A 21,144-nucleotide genomic window follows, 5' to 3' on the forward strand; every position below is an offset into this window, starting at 1 on the left:
TCACTTTTATTTTTACCGGAAAAGCCTGTGACTCATCCAGCTGGGGAACACGATACCCGCATTTGTCCGGTGAATTATTGCCCGAAAGGTAATCGCCAAATGAGCCTGTGATCTGAGACTTCCATTTGTGTTGATCAGCTCCACGATTCATCAGCTCCTATCGAGTTATGACATTTGAATTGACCCCGAGGGACGGACGGTTTGAAGCGCAGACACATTCGTATCGGCCAGACAGCTCAGCGGCATTTCAGCGGCCGACTGCCCATCGCTCACCGGCCAATTAAAGGTATTCACGTGGCCACAGGAAGCAGTCGCGACCAATTAGCATTTGATCTTACATACTTGTGCACACACAAAGCACCGGGCGCCAGGAAGCGATTACACCTCCAATGGCGGTTATGTCCTATCCAGTCATGCCACGAGTGATGGATGGACTTCCTCTGTCATTTAAGGTCTGCTAATGTCGCACATATGCAAGAACACACACGCCCTCCCCCCCCCACTTGTGTCGTTCTTTGCCCTCCTCATGCGTCTTCCACTAAAAGACACGCAGCCCGTGACCTCTGCTTTCCAGACGGAGAAGGTTAAGTGTTTCTTGTCTGAGGACGTGCGGAGGGCCAGAGGAGCCAAGAGTCTAACCTTTCCCAGCCTGCCAGTGGCTCTCATCTGGAGCCACGGTGACCTACCCTTTTCCCCAGCCTCCAGCGGAGGAAATGTTCAGAATCCTGAAAAAGCGCCGCAGATAGTTTCTCAGCAGTAAATACACCGACCGTCTGCAGTTCATTGTATCAAAACATTTTCACTCAAATTAAAACGGTTAATCTCACAGGATCCAAATCGTCCGGCGTGAATTAAAATGCATGTATGCACATAAATTCCTCGCGCATTAACATGCGCCGAGCGTTAAAGGGAAGAGGCGCACAATGCTAATTAAACCTGTACATTTTGAACAAGGGGAGCTTTCCATCAGTGCCATGCAGACGGTTCTGCTCTCATTTGCCCAGTTTATCTGAGATTTCTGCCTCCACCTCAGTGCGATTACTTTATTTCTTGTGGTGCACGTTAAAAATTTCAACTTGAACGTAACTTTTAAGACACAGTGACTCTGGATTTTCCACAAACTGACTCTTTTTAAACAGGAAATCTTCCACTTTTCTGCAGTCTTGTCACCTAAACAGCTCCCAGCTTTGATTATGTGCCCTTTATACAGTTGTCATTTGAGTGCTGCAGCACTGATATTGTCCATCTACAACACTTGACATGCTTTCGGCCTGCGTACGCTTCATGTGTGCACACATACAAACAACCTTGGCAGGGTGTGAGCGTGAGACGTGCAGCCCGGTGATCTTGTTTAATATTAATGGCGTCCCTGACAGAAGTGGGATGGGAAGAGAAGAAGACAAGACAAATTACTGGGGGCGACGGATTTTGTGCGGAATCACTAAAATATGCCTCATATCACAATGCAAACAATTAAAGGGAAGCCCATATTTCACCAGGCGGCCCCTGGACGGCGCAGCACTCACGCTGTCGGAAAACCTCTCCTCCTCCATTCGTTCTTCCTCCCCCTCCTTTTCTCCCACACTTTGCTCCCCTCCCTCGCTCCCTGTTGTCTCAGTATTTCTTTCAGTGTTTTCTGCCCTTTCGTGTCTGTTTCTTCTCTGTCGCTTATCGCTTCCATCCCTTGATCTCAGTCTTCCTCCTTTTCTCTTTATTCTTCTGCCTTCCTCCCCTTCTCTCTTTTTCTTCCTCCCTTAACTTTCCTGCTTTCTACCGTGCACCCCAACAGTCTCCTCTTTTTTCTCTCCCTCCTCCCACCTAGTCTCCTCCCCTCCCTTTCCCCATCCCACTTCTCTTCTCTGTGCCTCCTTCTCAGGGTCCTTCCCTCCTTTCCTGGCACCTAGCTTCCCTTTTCCCTCTCTTCCATCAGTACTCAGGGGGCTGGCCAGGCGTTGATTAAGACAACAGTTTTCCATATCTGCTCTCTGTTCCTTTACCTGTCTGTCTGCCTCCATCTTTCCTCCTCCAGGTGTTAAATTAGAGTCATTTAAAAAGACATTTTGACTATTGCAGTATATGTGCAGCAAGGTTGTTTTCTACAGCAGCACATTTTCTCATGCAAAAGTCACTTGGATCTGGTCAGCAAATGCCTGCAGTAACATGTAACTGCAGAATTAAATCTGAAAATAAGAACGAACAGCTGAATCCTCCGCTTGCATCTTCCGCCGTACATTATTAATACGTTCTAAGTGGAGCTGTTTTAACTCCGATTAGCATCGGGTGGATCTTTCTTCGCTGCGCTTTTATCTCTCACACCCTCTCTTTCTTTTTCAAGTCCTATCACTGCTAATATCAGCCATTAATGGAAGCTGATTCAGGCCAAATTGCCGGTATGCGATGCAGGGCATATGGAGAGGAAGTCGGATAAATAGATTTAATTATGCCCGGTGGGGAAAACTCAGAACCTGCCGGCTGTTTTCATTATCGAACAGAGGCGGGGCTTTCTGCACCGAGGCCGGGATTGGTCGGCGGGGTTGTCAGTCAGAGCGGGGGGGCTTCGGTGGCCTGGCTTGACCTTGTTGTTGGGTGACAGTGTGCTTGTAGCCTGATCTTCAGTTCCACCAGGAAACCACACCAATTTTAAAGAGCGCTTGTTGTCTATTTTTTGCCACGAATGTCATCCTGTCTATTTCGAGCCTGAAATATTTTCCGACTAGTCTCACCGCGAAGCAGCGCCGCGTTGCCAGAACAGGAGAAGGAGGCGCCGCGTTACATCACAGCTCTCTATAGTGTTAATCTCTCTCTCCGTGTCTCCCATTTCTCTCGGTCTCCTCGGTTTGTTTCTCTTTCAGCCTCCCTCTGTCTTTCTCCCTCTTCTCTCTCTTCACTGCAAACTCCGCTGGGATACGCGCGCTCCTCTCCAAATACATACAGAGCAATCTAATTACTGCGATAACATTTCTGCTTGGCTGATTAACTGTTCTCCCTGTGCCTCTGAACGCAGCAGCATTGCTTCTATATATTCCTAAGCTCCTTATTCCTCCCCGGCCGAGCTGCACTTTCACGGGAGCTTTAGCTCATCCATCCATCTCTCCTCTTTTCTCTCACTTTTCTCCTTTCTCTGGCTGTTTCTTATTCTTAGTGTCTCTCGTTTATTCTCCAAGGCAGATAGGCTATTTAGCCCGCGCTCACTTTTTTGGCTCGCTCGTTTAATTCCTTTCTTCTGACTTACTCATTGTTTTTTCTCTTGCTTTCTTTTCTCTTTCACCCACTCTGCTCATTTTTACCTCTGTGACTTAATCTCGTTCATTCTCCAAGACAAACAGGATATTTGGCCAGTTTTCTCACTTGCTCTGAGCTATTTTCCGCCTTCTTGTTCCTTAAAACATATCAAGCCATGCAGGAAATCTCTGCATTCTGCAGTAATTTAAGTTTTGAGCGTCACACCGTGAGGCTTGTCAAATCACGTTTTTATCACCCTGGAAATGTTTCAAAAATAAGACCTGTTTCAAACTTTAGACTTGATTTTTGCACCAGCCTTATTCAATTTACCCAAAGTGTACTGACAGACTGTACAGGACTCATGATGTTTCCAATGCATAAATGGAGGAAGCCAGCTTTGATGTGAGCGGGATTGTCTCAGAGCATTGATGAGTACGTCAGCTGGGCCAGCGATCAGGACTATTTGGAGATCTTCAGATTTCCATGGTCTGATACCTAGGCTGTATGTTGCTTGAAATCCTCGGCCAAAGGTGGTTTGGCTGCTCCAAATTACCTAAAAACTGTTCAGGATAGCCTTTGTCGTCAGGCCTTTGATGTCCTGGAATGACCCGCTGAAGGAAGCCAGGCTGAATCATCTTCTCAGTCTCTTTTAAACACGTTAAAGGAGAGCTCTTAAATGCGTCTTTTTGGGGTTTTTTTTACATGATCTCACCTGTCTTATGTGGTGTTTCTTGTACTGGTTTCATTCTGATCCAGTCAGCATTTTTTCCATCTTTTGTTCATTGTGCTTTTTCATGATCTGTTTTCTTTTGTGAAGCACTTTATTGTATGTTTTCCTTCTTTTAGTTTGCCATTTTCATGCTCCATCTCTTCTTTCCTTTCTTTTCACGGTAAACAGGACGCTAAACCAGAGCCCCTCACGCTCTGCTGTGCCATTGTGTCTTTCAGTTTGTGCAGACCTTTTGCTTTGCTTGTGTGTGTGTGTGTGTGTGTGTGTGTGTGTGTGTGTGTGTGTGTGTGTGTGTGTGTGTGTGTGTGTGTGTGTGTGTGTGTGTGTGTGTGTGTGTGTGTATGCGTGCGGGTGCCTCACCTCAAACACTGTCTTGCAAGTTGTGAGCTCACACACATAATGCACAAGCACACACACGTCAATTAAATCCTTGTACTTGTACTGAAAACATGACGTCCTCCACATACACACACACACACACACATATATATATATATATCAAATACACACACACAGTGCAAGACCGCATTCTCACATCCCTCGTTATGCCTGGCGATAACCAACCACCCACTGACTCCCAGCTGCACCAGATAGGAAAGCTTATTAAGACTACACTCACTCAACTCGCGCCGCACACGTCAGAGTTGTTGTCACAGTTGCAGGAAACAAAGCAGCCCTAACACCGAGAGCAGAGGCGAAGGGATGATTTCGTGAAAGATATCTGGAGAAAAGGCCGCCGTGACGCCGTTCAGCATGCGGACAGATGCAATGTTAAATTTATGGCTGCACAAATCCGACGCAGTTTGTTCAGAAAATGATGTGTAATAGTCAAGTCTGTCCAATAGGCTGAGCTCGTCTCCTCTCTCTGCCCCCCTCCCTCTCCCAAGGGCTAATTGCACAGGTCAGGTTGGTGACATCACCACACTGCCTAGCTGTGATCTCCATGTTACATATGGAGCCTCATTAGAGCCTGGTTAACCAATCGCATGCACCGTGTCCCCCTCCCCTGCAGTAATGAGAATGACAGCAGCTCTAGTAATTACAGTCAGTCCGGTTTCTTAGCAGCCGCTTGCTTTGCAGTGACTTTCTGGAGCGACCGGCTGGCTGCGTCTGTCCAAATCAGGGTGTTGATTTTGCCAAGCGCAGTAGTCATCATCCATGATGACTGACAAAAAAAAGTGTGTACATGGAAAAAATATTCCTTCTTTATATTAATTATTCTTCAAAAAGCCATTTAAAAAAGGATGTAAATATACTATATCTCCAATATACTTGTAATGTATTAATACATAGTGACAAATACATGAGCAGGAACTCTAATTCCCAGAGTTCATTGCAAACTGTAAAGCCCAACATCGTCACTCTCAGGATCCTGGGCCTGCAGAGGTGACACCAGGGCGACGGCGGGAACGTCGGGCTAATGATGACAGCGACACACTAATAATGGTTCCCAGTAGCTCCTATGACAGTGGGGAGTGTGTTAAATGGGACACCAGAGCAGGCTGACGCACCCGGACCCCCCACTTCCCCCTAATGAGAGTTTGATGGAGTGGTTGTGCAGGTAGATAATGCTAAGTTAATGAGATGTCCTATTCCATGAGACTGTTTGCAGTTCCCTACAGAGTTACTGCGCGTGTTGCCTGCATTGATGTATATTGCTGTCGACCCGAGTGTGTGTGTGTGACTGCTTACCTGCGTTTTTGAGCAATATGTTGGTTTGTGGCTTACCGTGTGTGCATGTGCATGTGTGTGCATGAGCTGCTTTGTGCTATAGAGCTGTTTGTGTGTTTTTTGCTTCGCTCCGCTCGCGCTTACGGCACAGCTCTGTCATTTATTTTTCATCCGGCAGTAGTCTCGCACTCAACGGGAAATTAACTGTCAGATTTCTGAAAGAGTGACAGTGCAGAAACTGTCTTCAGAAGAGACAGAATTAATAAAACAAAGAACAAAGAGCAGGCAATAAAAAAAAAATAAAAGATAGGCAGCGCGAGGAAAGGAAAGCAGTGAGACATCGTTAACAAACAGTTGGCTCACCGCATTGTGGAAAGATGGGAGTTTTGCCGATGAAAAAGGAATAAGATAATGGGGGGGGGATAACCACCTCCCTCATGGCAGGTACATGTCTCTAATTGGGATTCCCACTCCCATTCTGCACCCCCCCCACCTTCCTTTTCCTTCCATCTCTCCTCAGACAATGCAGTGAGAAAAAGAGGCTTTCCTAATTAATGCAGATATAATGATGGGTCCAACTGTGGACCTCTGCCCCCTCAGAATGTTGATTAAGGTGCTCTGCGTGTGTGTGTGTGTGTGCGTGCGCGTGTGTGTGAGACTTATCTATCAGGCAGCTCAGCCAGATAAACCTGAGATTTTGGATAATCATATATTTAGGTGTGATCTAATTACATGTCTATTGATGCATACTGAGATTAATAGTGCTGATACTGCTTTCATACAATGCTGAATTCTATATGCTTCTCACTGAGGTAATTGGTAGTCTGCTTTTGGCTCCGGCATAATGTGGGAGTACTTAGGAAATCCAAATAGTTCCAAGAAGAAAAAAAAAAGATGCTGCGGCAGCGCCCACGCTGTTTCTGTGGCAAGCGATCCCTCGGAAGTGAGGTGAGAAGACGCTACAGCAACAAGGGGCTTAGCGCCAGTGACATCACCTGGAGAAGGATGAGGGTGTTGCACACGACAGATATAAACTTCCTGAAATGACTCAAAGATCAGGCTGAAACTGTAACGGATTACACGTTTGCCCACAGGGCCAGCACTGATTTTACACATCAGGATCAGTTTAGTAGTGATGGTTAGTGCGTAGTCATCATCTGCACATTCACACAGATGTTTTCACATGTTCTGGCTCCGGTTCAAGATGAGTGGAGCTACGCTGGAGCTCCGTCAGGTCATGTGACTCCTTAATTTGACCCGCCCTGTGTAGTATCCACTGTTTCTGGAGCTTTAGCCCTACTATGGACTTAAATTCAGGATGTCTCTGGCTCATTTAAAGTAGTATGAGTCTCTAATGACCCCCCAACTTTATGGAAGTACCCTTTAAATTGTCAAAACTCCCGTGCTAAGCAGTGCTGCCATTGTGTAATCAGCAGTAATAACCGAAATCTCCTGCAGCTTCATTTCACCCACATTAATCGACACCTGTAGGACACATTAAGCATCATATCGACTGACAAAGCAATCAAGGTGTGCTTCTGTGGGTGTTCAGTTGAGCGTCATACAGCTGTAACAGGTGCAACAAGCTAGCAGGAAAATGACATGTCAGTCAGAGCGCCGTCTGTACATGAGGAGGTCTAATCAGCCGGTGTAAGGTGAGAACCGTGTGTGTGTGTGCACAGACTTGCTTGCACGACATGCAAACATAAAGCGACTGTATAAAAAGATCATTTGATCGGTCGCCTCTCGGCGCCTCCTTTACAGCAAAACATAAGCAATGTGAGTCCCTGCCTCGCTGTTGGCAGCGTTAGCGCACACAGGTGTAAGCGAGGTGGGTAGATTAGCTAAAAACAGCGCTAATTGCTTTGCAGGACGGTGCCAGACCACCGTGGCATCCCCGTCCAGGTTTGATGCCGCGTGCTGCTCTTGGCCAGGCCGGCAGGTTACCATTCAGGCCACGTATCCGCCTGTAGCAGTAATGAGAAGTGCCTCGCTGTTAATGAGATAAACACAGACATTAGATTTGCTCAGCAGGAGCTCAGAGGAAAGGAGAGGGCGAGAGGAAGAGGAGAAGTAGGTTGGCGGGTGAGAGAGAGAGTCGAGGGTGGTGAGCATTGTGAGAAAGATGATGTGGAGGAGAGATAGAAGAATATGAAATATTTACGGCTAAAGGCTTGATAATTTCTTGAAAGTGTGAAGTGGAGCTTCATTATAACTCGAACAGAGGTGACAAGTGTATTTTTCCTGTAAAACGAGAGAACAAGCGCTCCAGAATGAGAATGATAATGATGATGATGGCCGTAATGGAGAAGTTGATAAGAAAAACAGAGCACACTGTGGGGTAGCAGCTATTTTACTGGATGAAATGTTGAAATATTCATGCTCCATATGCTGCATGACAACTGTACCCCTTTTTCATGTGCCCACACACACACTCGCACACACAGAAGTGCTCCGGATTGCCCGTGCCTGCTGTGCCATTTTAACCACATCTATCATTAAGCAGCCTTTTTCCAGGCAAAGCCGCTAATGAACACACAGGAGTAGGAATGAGTTTGCCTAGCAGTGGGCGAGTATGCGTGCGTGCATCAACATTTGGAAATGTGATGCAAGGTGGAGTGTGTGCTTTTGTGTGTGCGGCCTTTGCATATTGTGCGAGTTAAAGAGGCTCTTTCATCAACTCGTGCAAGCTCTGTTGCCTAAGTGAAGTTTATTGTTTCATCATAAACGTCTCCAGAATGATCCTATTAAAGCACATAAACCTCACCTCCAAAACAGAGGCAGCATGCAGCATTGTCTACCTGAGATGAAGCTAAAGATGAACAGGAAGTCGCAGGGATAATTTCACAGAATCCTAAGGTCATTTAAAGCTCACCTCGTTGCATCTTTGTCCCTGTTTGTGTTGTCCAGGTTTGGCAAAAAGAAAGACGATAAGAGCAAAGAAGCTGCCAAAGCCTCCAAAAGCAAACTGGAGGCCCTAAGTGAAGAGGAGCTGGACAGGATCCCTGACAACAGAGACGGGTATGAATCAGACGTGGGAGGAATACGTTTGTGTGTTGCTTTTTCACAGCTTAGAGTGTCAAAAGAGAGGGATTTACAACACGGGAAAGAGCTGAAAGAGCCAGAAAGTTCACACAATCATAGAGGAGCATTTGCCAGTGTGGTAAAGTGCTTTGATTGACAGCTTACCTGACAAGCTGTGAATCATCCTGATGTAGCAACATGCACCCAGCTAGTCCTGCAAAACAACTGCTCAGTTGAATGTGCAGCACAGCTGCCCGTCATAGCTCCAGATTCAGACTGTGAGTTCAAGATGCACAGAACACATCTCTTTGTCTTGTCCCCATGTGTAACTGCCTCCCCCCCTCCCATCTGACAGCTTTGATCCACGTTACGCCGAGATCCACTCTGGCTACGCCACCCCAGACCCGGCCTCCCTCCCTGACGTGGAAGACGACGACAGCGACCCCAACTATGCTCGCATCAACAAATTCCGCCAGCCGCCCTCGCCCCAAACGTTTATCAGCCGCACGCCATCCCCTGCAGCGCTGACAGGGGGGCCCAACCAGCCTCAGGTCTCCTCTGAGGAGCTGGATGGGCTCTACGCCAAGGTCAACAAGTCCAGACCCCCACCTGCTCTGCAGCACCAGCATCAAACACACTCAGACAGGTGAGAGAGCAGAGGGAGGGGCTTGATCATTTATACACTGTACTTAAGGGGACCCAGCGTCTCACCAATGTTGTCATACATACGTGTTTCTGAAATGCGTGTGTAGGATTTTGCGTCTGCGGTTCTGTGTAGACACACAAAGTTGTGTGTGCAGGTGTGTAAACACAAGGTCACGGAGCGTGGCTTGGCCAGCGTGAGTGTAGGGAGTGTTTGCACATATCTACATTCAAGGTCTGCCAAGGCAGAAAATGCATAAACCATGAGTGCATGCTTACATTGTAGTTACACACCTCATATAGGAACACACACACACACTTGTACAGTAATGGCTCCTCTGTTGTGTTCGTGACCGTTTTGACCTTTGTGAATCCTAAAATCTCTGAAAACATGACCAGAACAGGGTAGTGATATGCACAAAAAGTTAGTTTGTGTTACTGCCAAGATTAAAATATGGAGAAATATTAAAGTTTCACATGCTTCTTCCTTCCTTTGCGAAAGGCTCAGTTGGGACTCCCAGACCAACTATAGGATATACTATGTGCAGAGCCCTATGTTCAAATAGTACATCCTCTCCCCCCGTGTCTCATTTTCGTACCCAATCACCTACTGACATGCACACACACACACAGATGCACACAAATGCGAGTGCAGGTGCAGCAGAACACATCCCAGAAAGCACAAGGTCGCCTCCGCTCAGCCCTCTCTCCAATTCAGTGTTTGAATTCCAAGCTGCCGCATTTCTCAGGCCACCAGCTGCATCCTCGTCTGTAATGCGTCGTCGGCCGACACGAAAGCAGCTCCTGATACAGATATGAATGCAAAATCAGTACATCTGGAATCACTGGAGACATTCAGAGGTGTTCACGGGTACCGTACGATGAATAATATGTATGAATGCATAGACAGGGAGGTTAAAAAGGGCTGTATGCTCCGTGCACAACAGGAAGTGCTAACTCTTAGCTGTTGTTAAGGCTCATAGGATCCACATCGTGAGTGAGCTGAAGCCCTTTTGGACATCACCCTAGACAAAAAGCGACATAGTAATCGTGAATAAGGCCATTATTTGTAATATATACAGTGGAAATCCTTTGCTGAAGTCCTCTACAGACAGATGCCAGCACAGTTCTTCGTCACTGCTGATGCTCTGCCACACATGCTCAGTCGGAGAGAGGTCAGATGACTCCCTTGGCCCATTAAGAACATCATGTTTGGCCACAAAAACCTCCTCCGTTGCTTTGTCTGTATGTATGACATCATTGTGTTGCTGCACAATGCTGCACTTCCCCGTGGCTTTCAAATGATCATAAACATGCTTTTCATTTTTTACAATGACAAAATGTAAATATGAACTGAACTTAGTATTTAGAACAGGTTGTCAGTCAGCTGTTTGAGCGTAAGAGGAGGGTTAACGCTTGCAGAAGTACGCTGCTTATCAGAGTTGTCGTCCCTTCTGTATTATATATTATTACTGCTGAAGTTTTTGAGTTTAACTTGCTGCCAGTTTTGTGTGTGTGAGAGGAAAAGGGAGAAAATCTAGAGGAGATTGTAATGCAAATGTATCATTTCCCGTATGAAATAATAGAGGCCACATTAAAACTTCCCTCAATTTAAACTGTCTGACAGAAATTACTATTGACTTGCAAATCAAAAACTAAGCCCCCAGACACCCAATTTCATCCGGAAAAAGAGGATACAGAGAGAGGGAGAGGTTGGACATGGAAGGGAGACAGATGGGGATGGAAAGAAGTGACAGACAGAGAGAAGACAGAAAGCAGGAAAAGAGCGTATAGAAAGAGGGAAGAAAGACGGAGCCAGAATGGAGAGAGAGAGAGAAAACGTGTTCGGCAGAGTAAATTCGAGAGGGAAGAAGTGACAGAGGAGAGGATGCAGACAAAAGAGGAGGAGGGATAATTAGCCACAGTCTAGCAGCCTGACAGATCTGTTAGACCACTTTAGCTCTCATCCACTAGTGGTGGGTACTTCATTACCAGCCTGTTCTCTCCCTCTTCTCCCTCACTTTCTCTCCATCACGCTCTCGGCGTGTCACTTGTCCGTTCTCCTCCCCTGTTTTGCTCGTAATGTATATTAGATAGTCTTTAGCATTAGCATGATGGATGAGGGGCCTTCTTTGGCTTGTTAACACTGTGTGAGGGAGTCTCCGGAGACAAAGAAAGACAGAAATAAATGTCTGATGATGCTGTTGGAGCGAGGTCACGCTGCACATGTTGGTTTTTCGAAACTCAGATAATTCAACTAAAAAGTGGCCGCAAAAAAAACATGCATTCATATATTCGTTGTTTTTGTTGTTAACCTCTGCACACAGAGCTCATAAGCAGTATATAATGTACTAGCAATCAGTAATTAAAAGATAAGCCTGGAAATATTTTGTAATAATTACTGAAGCCTGAACAGCTTTTCTTCTCTGCCCTGGAGCTGCTTCATTGTCTTCTTTCAGGCATTTATATGATTTATATGACAGATTGTCACAGATACTGATAGTGACAGGAAATAAGGGGAACAAGAGGTGGGAGAACATGCAACCAAAGCCCCCGCCTGCAATGCTGCAGCATGGCCAGCATCAGAGAGCCTCAGGCCATCAGGATCACACACTTGCCAGCCTGATGTAAATACTCACTAATGCATTAAATGTATAATAATCCTCAGATGAAAATATGCTTGCTATAGGCTCAGATCATTCCAGTTTATTACAACTCAGGGCTCATTTTCATGGATTTTAGATCCTCATCAGACTGCTCGCTCAAGCTCTGAACAATTGCTTTGATTAGTATAATGTAATCATAGCTCATTCAAATGAAGGCCAAACTGCAAAAATAAGTTCCCAGAATTTCCCTTTAAATAACCTCAGCGGCCATGTTGGATGACCTCAGATGTATCCCGTGGTCGCGCCCATTCACATCACGCATCCACGCCCCCTCACTGCCGGCTATTTCCATCCGCGTCGCGCCACCTGCGGCTTGGACGAAGGCGCTCATTCACAAAGTCGGTGCATCTGTTAAAACACACGCAGCTCGCCGCGAGGTCGGAGCCCCTCGTGCCTTTCATTCACGCATACACACACGGTCAGAAATAGACGTGCGCGCAGCCACCCACGTGCAGTATTTCTGAGAGGAAGCCCAGTGTAACCTAGCAACGATGCTGTGTGTGGTCCGGTGAGTTTCACAGAAATGAAAAAAACAAAAAAAAAATCAGAGGTGTAATCAGAGGTCTTCGCTTGCTTGCTGTGTGTGTGTGTGTGTGTGTGTGTGTGTGTGTGTGTGTGTGTGTGTGTGTGTGTGTGTGTGTGTGTGTGTGTGTGTGTGTGTGTGTGTGTGTGAGGAAGACATGTGTGCAGTATGCATGTGTGGGTGTGGTGTCTAATGCAGCTTTATCCAGATGTTTCTTGCAATAAGTCTTCATGCCTCTGCGTCCATGCGTGGCCTGCGTGTGTTTGCATAGTTTTGCCAACTGAGACATGCTAGGGCCCCCCCCCCCCCCCCCCCCCCCTTCCTGTCAAGACCCTCAACAGTGGACTCCCAGCACTGTCTCCCTAATTTACTGTCGGACATTTTCATTACGCCTTCAATGGCAGGTGTGCTGTGATGGGCGTCACATTTGATTAGAGCTATGCTAGAGGCTGACCTGTGGAGAAAAAAGGTTAGCTATGCTTGTCAAATTTTATTAGCCAGAAGGCAGTCTTTGTAGCTGGAGCAAGAAACGGGAAGATGAGATGAAAGAGGAGTGGGGGGAAAAAAGCGAGAGGCCAACGCGGAGAGATGTAAAGAGCCGAGAGAGGTGTGTTGTAAAATGCACCATTGTGCTCAGAAGAGGAAGATGAAGGTGAGCTCGTGAGCTAAGACAAGTAAGTGACACATCAGTGAGCTTGCTCCCACGTTTCTACCACGGTTCAAGCAGTGGCACGAGGAATGCACGCCTCTAAGTTTACCTGACACCGTGACAAAGTCCAATGCTCAAATCGCTCCAGACAGGCTTTTTAAAAAGCAGCTACAAGCTTCTGGATGTAGATTTGCAGACTCTCTTTACAAGCCATGATAGGCGTTGGTTTTCATCCCTGTTTAGCTTTTCTCCCTGCCTTTTTGGTGCGACGCAGCTTCCTTCCCCTATAGACAGAACAGACGGGAAGCAAACAGTGTGAAAGAAGTGCAGAGCTGACGTTATATGAGGAGACTTCCCATTAAGGCAGATGCAGAAATTCACTTTTCTGCGCTGTTGTCTGTTGTGGATTTAGTTGTCAGGCAGCACCTGCCCGAGGAAGAGCTCAAAGAGAGAGGATATGTTGTTCCCTTGAAAGCAACACATCGCTATTCATCAGCACATGCATATTAAGCCAGTTTTTGTCCTCTTTTAAAGCCTTTAAAGCATCTTTTTCTGAATAATTAAAATGTTTCCTTTTGCGCTTAAGCAGCTTCCAGACTTCCCTTTGTTCATGGTCAGTTACACACAGGAAACTGGCTGTTACTGGAAGCTAGTGTTGGATTATGAGTTAATCAAGTTTGATCTTTATAGCTGTGCACTTGTCTAATAACAGAAAACAGATACGTGGTGAGTTATGTGCCATGTTCGATGCTGGGGTTCAGTGAGGCGGCGGTGCCCAGCCCTTTTGCTTTGTTACCCTTTAAAATGAGCTGTTTTAACCAAAGTATGACTTTTTCTTCTCGGCCTGTTTCACTCGAATTTTGGAGTAGTACTGCAAGTATTTTATCAGGAAACAGAGAAGAATGATCATTTTGTGTTTCCATGATTCCACAAAAACAGCTCCACACTGACTAAATATCTGGTGACATGTGGAGCAATAATTACAGGCAAATTAGTGCACTATTGAGTCACCATGTTTAAGGGCATTACACCAATTTTAGGATCAGTTTGCCAGTCATGGGAACAGTTGTGCCTCTGGAGGTTTTGTGTGGTTTTGAGTTTGAAAGATGTGGACGTTATGCTGTGGACTTCATGGGAAGTGTAAGATCCAGTGCTTTTGGAGCTTGAAAGTCGGGGTATTGCTGCCTCTGCTGCATTGATTTGGACCGTTTTTATCTGTCTTTCGTAAGTCTGAGCTGCTCTAAATGATCACAACAGTCGTGTTCAGGCCTCCTCTGATGTAAGTTCATCATTACAGCTTCAAGGTGGATCTCCTCTCTCCTCCTCTGTTCTTTGCAAAACCCACGAAACCAATTCTGACTCAGTCGGGTTCCTGCAGCCGGCCAGGATCTAGAGATACAAGCCTCAGAATAAGTGATAACAGACTCGTCTTCAGCCCGAGCATAAAAAGGTTTTTGGGAGGCAACAGAACCGCTTTGTTTTCCCCATCGCTTCCAGTTCAGAGCTCCTCTGAGTTTCTGTCCGACTCTATTCTCAATTCAACACCAGGAAACCAAACACTGACCGTGCACTTTGATGTGTGCTTACCTCCAGCACGCAGGCAGCAAAGGAAAAAAACTGCCTGCCTGAGCTTTTCCCCCCAGTGTGTTGTGTTTAAATCAGCTGGCCACAGCAAGACGAAGTCGCCAAACCAGCCAGCGGCACTGCACACTTCCTAATTAGTCTGCCTCCACACTGGCTAACACCACGGGATAGTTGCTTTTCTGACACACTCTCTCCTGCTCGCTTTCATACAGCAGACGGTTTTGTTCTCACTCCAGTTCCCTCGCTCTTCCTTTCACTCTTTTCCAAGTTCCCGTCTCCATCCGCGTGTTGATGTTTGGTTTTTGCTCTCATTCTGTCGTCTGATGCATCTTTCATTTCCTGCTCCTGTGCCTCATCTTCTCCCCCTCTCCCCCATCCTCCTCCTCCACTTTTTCTTCTCTCAGATCAACCTGCGTAGTCAGATGCTCTGAAATATGGATGAAATATGATATTTGAAGGTAAAACATGTCTGACTTAAGCGCTGTCAATGTCTGTGGTTAACCTAATATAGCAACATGAGATTTTGATTTATTGATTAGTTGTAGTCAGTTTGGCTAACAATATTCCCGTTCATCTTGGTTTAACATACCTGGGGGTTTGTTTGCATCCCGTCTGATCATCTCACAACTTCCTGCTGGTAATTAACTATTATTCCTGATAGAAATGTGGACCAAAACTACAAGAAATCAGACCCAAGTTGCAATAAACCAGAGTTATCCTTCACCTGATTATTCCCTGTGTTGCTTCTCTGCGTTATAAAAGCGTTTTCTGGATTTAACATGTGATCAGCTTCTTGATGTCACGTCCTTCCTCTATTGAGAAAATAGTTGATGGCTGTAAAACTTAGATCTGTCGTGTTCATGCAGCTGGCCTCAGGCCTGCAAACAGCCAATCAGCAGCAGTTATCAGCTCCCGATGACAACAGGGGAGCCTACCTGTCTCCCTCTAAACACACACACACGTACAGGACATGCAAATGTGTGTATTTGTACACACACTGATGTATCCCTCTTTCCCTCCTCTGTCACAGTTTGGAAAGCAGCCTGCTGAATTGTCAACCCATCAGACTGCTACTCAGCACCCCCCACCACCACCACCCCATGTTTTATCCAGAATCAGCCTCAGTCTTCAGCCATTAATATGATAATATTTGGCGTTGTCAGTGATGGAGGCCGCGGCATAATGAGATAATTACAGTGTTGTTTCATTTGGAGAGCGACACGCACGCTCAATCAAAATGGCAGCCCTAATTACGGGCCCAGGGATTGGCTAATGGCTTCGGTAGAAGGGGTGGCGTGAAAAAAAAAAAAACTCTCAGTTTGGCTGTGTGCATCCATTCTCTGAGGGTCCGTTTGTTTGTGCGTGGAGTGGGACCGGCGGAGGGCGAGTAAGAGTAATAAAAAAGGAAGCCATGAGTGGATAAATAAACAATGCAAGAGATTAAGAGGGAATATCTTAACAGCAAGGTTGTCTGCAGGACGCGGAGGAGGGGGTGAAGGGAGAGATTAGCACTGATGATCTGTGTGTTGGAACCAGCAGCGATTAGCACGCCTCGCATATCCGTCTTTATCAAACTGAAGCATCGAAGCACGGAAACTTCTGGAAAGTCCTTCCCTCGCGGCAGCAAGTCGGGATTGACTCCTCAGCGTCGACAGGGGTTCTGCAGCACGCACGCACACGCCCGTTTGTGTGTAGGAGCAGCAACGCTCCGCATATGAACATCATGGCACAGAGGTGTGTGTGACTCCCAGCTGAGTTGGATAAATGGCGGGCTGCAGTAAATGAGAGGAGGTATATGCACGGGCTCCGTCAGTGTGTCCCACACAGCAAATTACAAGGATTAACCACACGCACGCAGAAATACACACTTTTGCACATTCCTGAGGTTGTCCTCGCGCACACACACACAAACACACTGTCAGAGACTCAGTAAGGTTTTCTAATTAAAGGCAGGGTCGCGAGAGAGACTTAAACATGTAAGCTATGTACTCCACTAATGAACCCCTCTGTCTGCTCGCTGTCTCTCGCCCGCTCTCTCTCTCCTTCGCTCCGTTTCGGTCAATATCTGCCTGGAGGTCAGCCCATCAGAATGCGAGGCACAGCGGCTGCGTGATGAAGGCCGCGTGCGGGTGTTTATGTGCCGGACAAAGGCCTTCCCTGTGTGTAGTTGTTCGGGGGCGTTTGAGTTTTACAGATGCAGAGGACGAGGGGGGAGTTTGCTTTTTCCCGTCCTCGGATTACATCTGTTCTCCCCCTCTCTGTTCGAATGTTTTTGCACAGCATGTATCTCCTGAAGACGAAATAGCGAACGAACGGCGTATCAGTGTCAATATTAGATACCTGTTTCCAATGCAGCCAGTAAACACAGATAAACGACAGCACTGTGTCATACTTTGGTAGCACATCCTGAAGGATTATGCTCAGTCAGACGCACAGTTTTTATTCGCTGCCTTTTGTGTGTGTGTGTCTGTGTGCACCCACGGCCTTGTGTATGTGTGCTCAGCTCTGTACTCTCAGGTGTGTGTGTGTGTGTGTGTGTGGCTTATCTGCCATTAAGGTCCAGTGAGCATGATGATGTTTCTCTTTAAGTTTTGTCCCCATTCTGTCCTGAGTTCTTATCTCTGTGCCGGCAGTCACCGCCACTTTTTCCCTTCTTTTTTTTTAAATTCTTGTTGCCGAGGTTTTCACCTTTTGGTCACTTTCTGCAGAGGTCGGGTTCAGCGCGATGATTTGGGTGTTGACTCGTCAGTGTGAAGACACATCCATCAAACGTTTTCATGCTGTTTTTGTTCCATTTTCTCCACCTTGGTTTTCTCTGTCACCTGTAGAAAGTTTAGTTCAGGCGCCGATGTCTTCTCCGAGGCAGTGCTTTGTGGATATTATCTGCCTGCCTGTCAGTCTTCCTGCCCTGTCAGGGGTTGTCACCGCAAAGCAGAAGAATAGCACTGGATTTAAGAAAGAATGAAGCTGAACACACCGTCTTTCACTTGGCTCTTTCTTCACTTTTTGAGTCCTGGCTGTGGTGGAAATAGTTCTGGAATTTGACTTTAAGGCCATCATGGGAACCCTACCTACGCAAATCTTTGAGATTTAGATAATAGCTCCTCTCCAAGCGCCAACCATCTGGCATTATTTACACCTCCATCTGTGTCTCTCTGCAGTGATCAGCGCCTCCAGGGGTTGCGTCGGGAGTACCAGCAGGCCCGAGCCGCCCCGGGCTACGAAGAGCTGGACGCCGCTCGACGCCGAGTCCTGGAGCACGACCCGCACCGGGTGAGTGTGCACGCCGATGGTGTCGGTATGAGGTTTCTTGCCCGAAACATTCATAAAAACCACAATGAAATGCAGGATCACAGCAGACACTTTTGTAAAGCATTGACTAAATGAAGGAAATGTGTGTGTATGTGTCTCCGGAGAGCTCAGCCTGTTTCCCCCTGCGCCTCTCTCAGGCTATTTTCAGCTCTCTTGTTAACATTTTGAGGTGCTGTGTGCCACCGAGGCGGCGCCCGCTCTCCTCCTCATTTAGTTTATGGAGAGATCTATTAGACCGGTGACATTTCCATCCACCCTTTCTTTTAGCTTTATAGCACAACCTTCTCTCTCTCTGTCGCATCCTATTGCTTTTCCATTTTTCCTTTTCCCCTCTGATATTGTTGTCCCCCCTCACCTCGTTCCCTGTTCTTCCTCTTTGCTGTTTTGTTTGATGGCCTGAAATCTCTCACTGTAGTTGCCTCTCCTAAGCAAGCCGCGCTGCTAAATGTCCCTGAACCTGTATTGATCCAGCCTGAGGAATCATTTCATTTACCTCCATACACTCCTGAAGTCAGCGTACTCGCCATGGAAATCAATAGCCATTTATCAGCCATTTTAAGATGGGATTTTTTTAATAGCGGGCCCAAGGATGCAGAAAATCACACTTTGATCCGAATCAGAGTCACTGAATCTGGCCGCGGCGATTTGCGGAGGCGTTTCCTCGGAGCGAGATTTCTTTTTCATCGAATGGCACAACAGAGCAAAGAGGGGAGCGGAGGCATCTGGGAAATATGGGATGGATTTACTGACAGCATCGCCGATAACCAATCACCTGACGCAACCTGCCTCCTGCTGGGCTCGCTTCCCTGCTTATTGTCGTCTCTGTTTATTGAGCGATGAAGCCCTGTGAAGCAGTCTTCATTAGGCGCTCGCAGACACACACCACGGCTGCTTTCTTTGAGGCCCAAAGGGCTTCATCACTCATTTCACATCCCCGTGCGGCGCGTGTTCCTGCCTTGCTTCGCCGTGACTCAGTCGGTACCGAAGCTCTGATGCAATTAAAGCGCAGCGAGCATGAGGCGCAACCTCTGATCTGATTGTTGTTTTTCACCCTAAAATTGACAGCGGTGTCCACAGGAAAAATCAGCGGTGGGTTCCTCCCCTGAGGAGCCCGATAATGAAACACCCTGCTCACGATCACACACACCCAAACACAGACAGTGCGTAGTGAGAAAAGAAACTGTAGAACATCCAGGAAGTAATATTGGGTCCAAAAAAAAGAAAAGCTGATAATGGATTGTTGTATCGAACACAAGAGGGTGCCTGAGAAATGACTGTGAAAGATTATTTTAATTGACTAAACTAAAAATAAAGCTTACAACTTTTAGTGGCATCTACTTCCTGTTCCTACTGAGGTTCAGTGCACTTATCGCGAGTCGCTTTGGACAAAAGCATCTGCCGAACGAGTGAAACTGAACGCTGAAGTTTGCTGGTTTGGTTGCAGGAGTCGAGACAGTGACACAAGAAAGCTTTTAGGATCATATGAAAACCTGAAAGTATGCCATTTCCTGCATTTCTATATATAATTCCAGCAAACAACATGAAGAAATGTGGTTTCTGTAACACTGGCAGCCTGAAGAACACTGAAAATGTTATGTAGCTGCTGCATTAACACAGGAATGGCTTAAAATTACGCTTGCTAGGGGGCGGAGATTCGACTTGCTTAATTCAAGCATCTTACGAGCTGATTTTATACTTACAGTGCAGTTCACACACGCTGCAGAGCAGAGACACAAATAGTTTGTCTCAACAGTCTGAGCCTTCGTCCTGTTCGTGTCAGCTGACGAGGTCGACACATGACGCTCATTTACGCTTCGCAGGCGTAACATTTACACCAGAACAGCCTCGCTTTTAGATCAAAATACGAGCGTGAGGCTGAAATAAGACTGTTTATGTTCACGCCGCTGACAAAGCTGACTTTCACCAGCGCGTTACTCCACACTCATTTACCTATTTTCTCCCTCGGCGTGGTATGAGAAGAGTGTAAATGCAGGCCACTTGAGCGCGATGCTCACTTGCTAGCTTTGGCCTTGTGCGATCAGCCTTTTAGCAGCCGCCTCCGCCGCCGTGCCGCGCTGTTCTTTTATGCTCAGCCATTTCTGAATGGTTAAGAAGGTTTTTCAGCCTCTCCGCACAAGGCCAGGAGAACCATTCTCCCTCCCTGAGTGGTTTCTGTGCGATTTGAAGAGAAGATGAGTGTGTGTGTGTGTGTGTGTGTGTGTGTGTGTGTGTGTGTGTGTGTGTGTGTGTGTGTGTGTGTGTGTTAGGATCCTGCGTAACACACTAACCTAAGCTGACATAAACAAAAGCAGGGATAAAAGACTGTGGTTACAATATCTATTCATGTCTCTGTTTATCCTTTCAGCGGTCGTCTATCTACACGATCTTAAGGTGGAGTTCCCTCTGTGTGTGTGTGTGTGTGTGTGTGTGTGTGTGTGTGTGTGTGTGTGTGTGTGTGTGTGTGTGTGCGTCTTCAAAAAGGACGTCATGTCCCTTCCTCATTTCTCTCCTCTCGCCCCTCTGTCCTCCGTGTCTCTGTCTGTCTTTCTGTCTCTAATTTGACCCTTTCCCCATGTTCCCTGTCTGCCGATAGGTCACACTTGTAATTATGACAGTCACACTGCGCCCCTCTCTCTGCCTGTTTTCTCTATATGCTAATGACAGGCTCTCCGTAATGACTTGATGGCCAATTAAGCCACCAAAGTACATGAGCAGTTACTTTTTATAGACTTCTTTGTTCTGTAAAATGAGTCAGTGATGACTTTTTACATTGTTGTTGTGGAGACTGATGTGGTTGAATTATTCATTGACACCTTTTAAAGGGACACTTACCTCCATAAAGTTGGGAGTCTCTTGACTTGCGAGAGTGAGACAGGCTGTAAAAAGAAGGGTCAAAATTGATGCATTCGAGGCAGAAATGTCCTGTCTTTTTAGCCCCTAACTCCAGAAATGCTCGATCCAGCTTTCCCATAATGCAACCAATAGGGAGTCCACTCTGCTACCCGAGAGCCGAGCCGTGAGTCAGGCCAAGTCCAAACCACGTCATGTCAGTAGCTGTCACTATTGGCTGTCCAGCAGTGTCTGCAGCTGACGCACTGACCAGCACCTCCTCCGCTTCACG

The 21,144-nt window shown here is 46.7% G+C and overlaps 1 protein-coding gene across 1 annotated transcript in view; it reads left to right on the forward strand.

The window, feature by feature from the left end:
• Nucleotides 1-21,144, forward strand: part of pard3ba (par-3 family cell polarity regulator beta a) — a 125,900-nt gene that overhangs the window by 82,083 nt on the left and 22,673 nt on the right. Inside the window, exons 20-22 of the mRNA XM_070957669.1 lie at nucleotides 8,534-8,644; nucleotides 9,003-9,293; nucleotides 17,873-17,984. Coding sequence (XP_070813770.1) covers nucleotides 8,534-8,644; nucleotides 9,003-9,293; nucleotides 17,873-17,984 — 514 coding nt within the window. The remainder of the gene's footprint in view (nucleotides 1-8,533; nucleotides 8,645-9,002; nucleotides 9,294-17,872; nucleotides 17,985-21,144) is intronic.

The sequence above is a fragment of the Chaetodon trifascialis genome, chromosome 24, assembly GCF_039877785.1.
Source record: "Chaetodon trifascialis isolate fChaTrf1 chromosome 24, fChaTrf1.hap1, whole genome shotgun sequence".
Lineage (NCBI taxonomy): Eukaryota > Metazoa > Chordata > Actinopteri > Chaetodontiformes > Chaetodontidae > Chaetodon > Chaetodon trifascialis.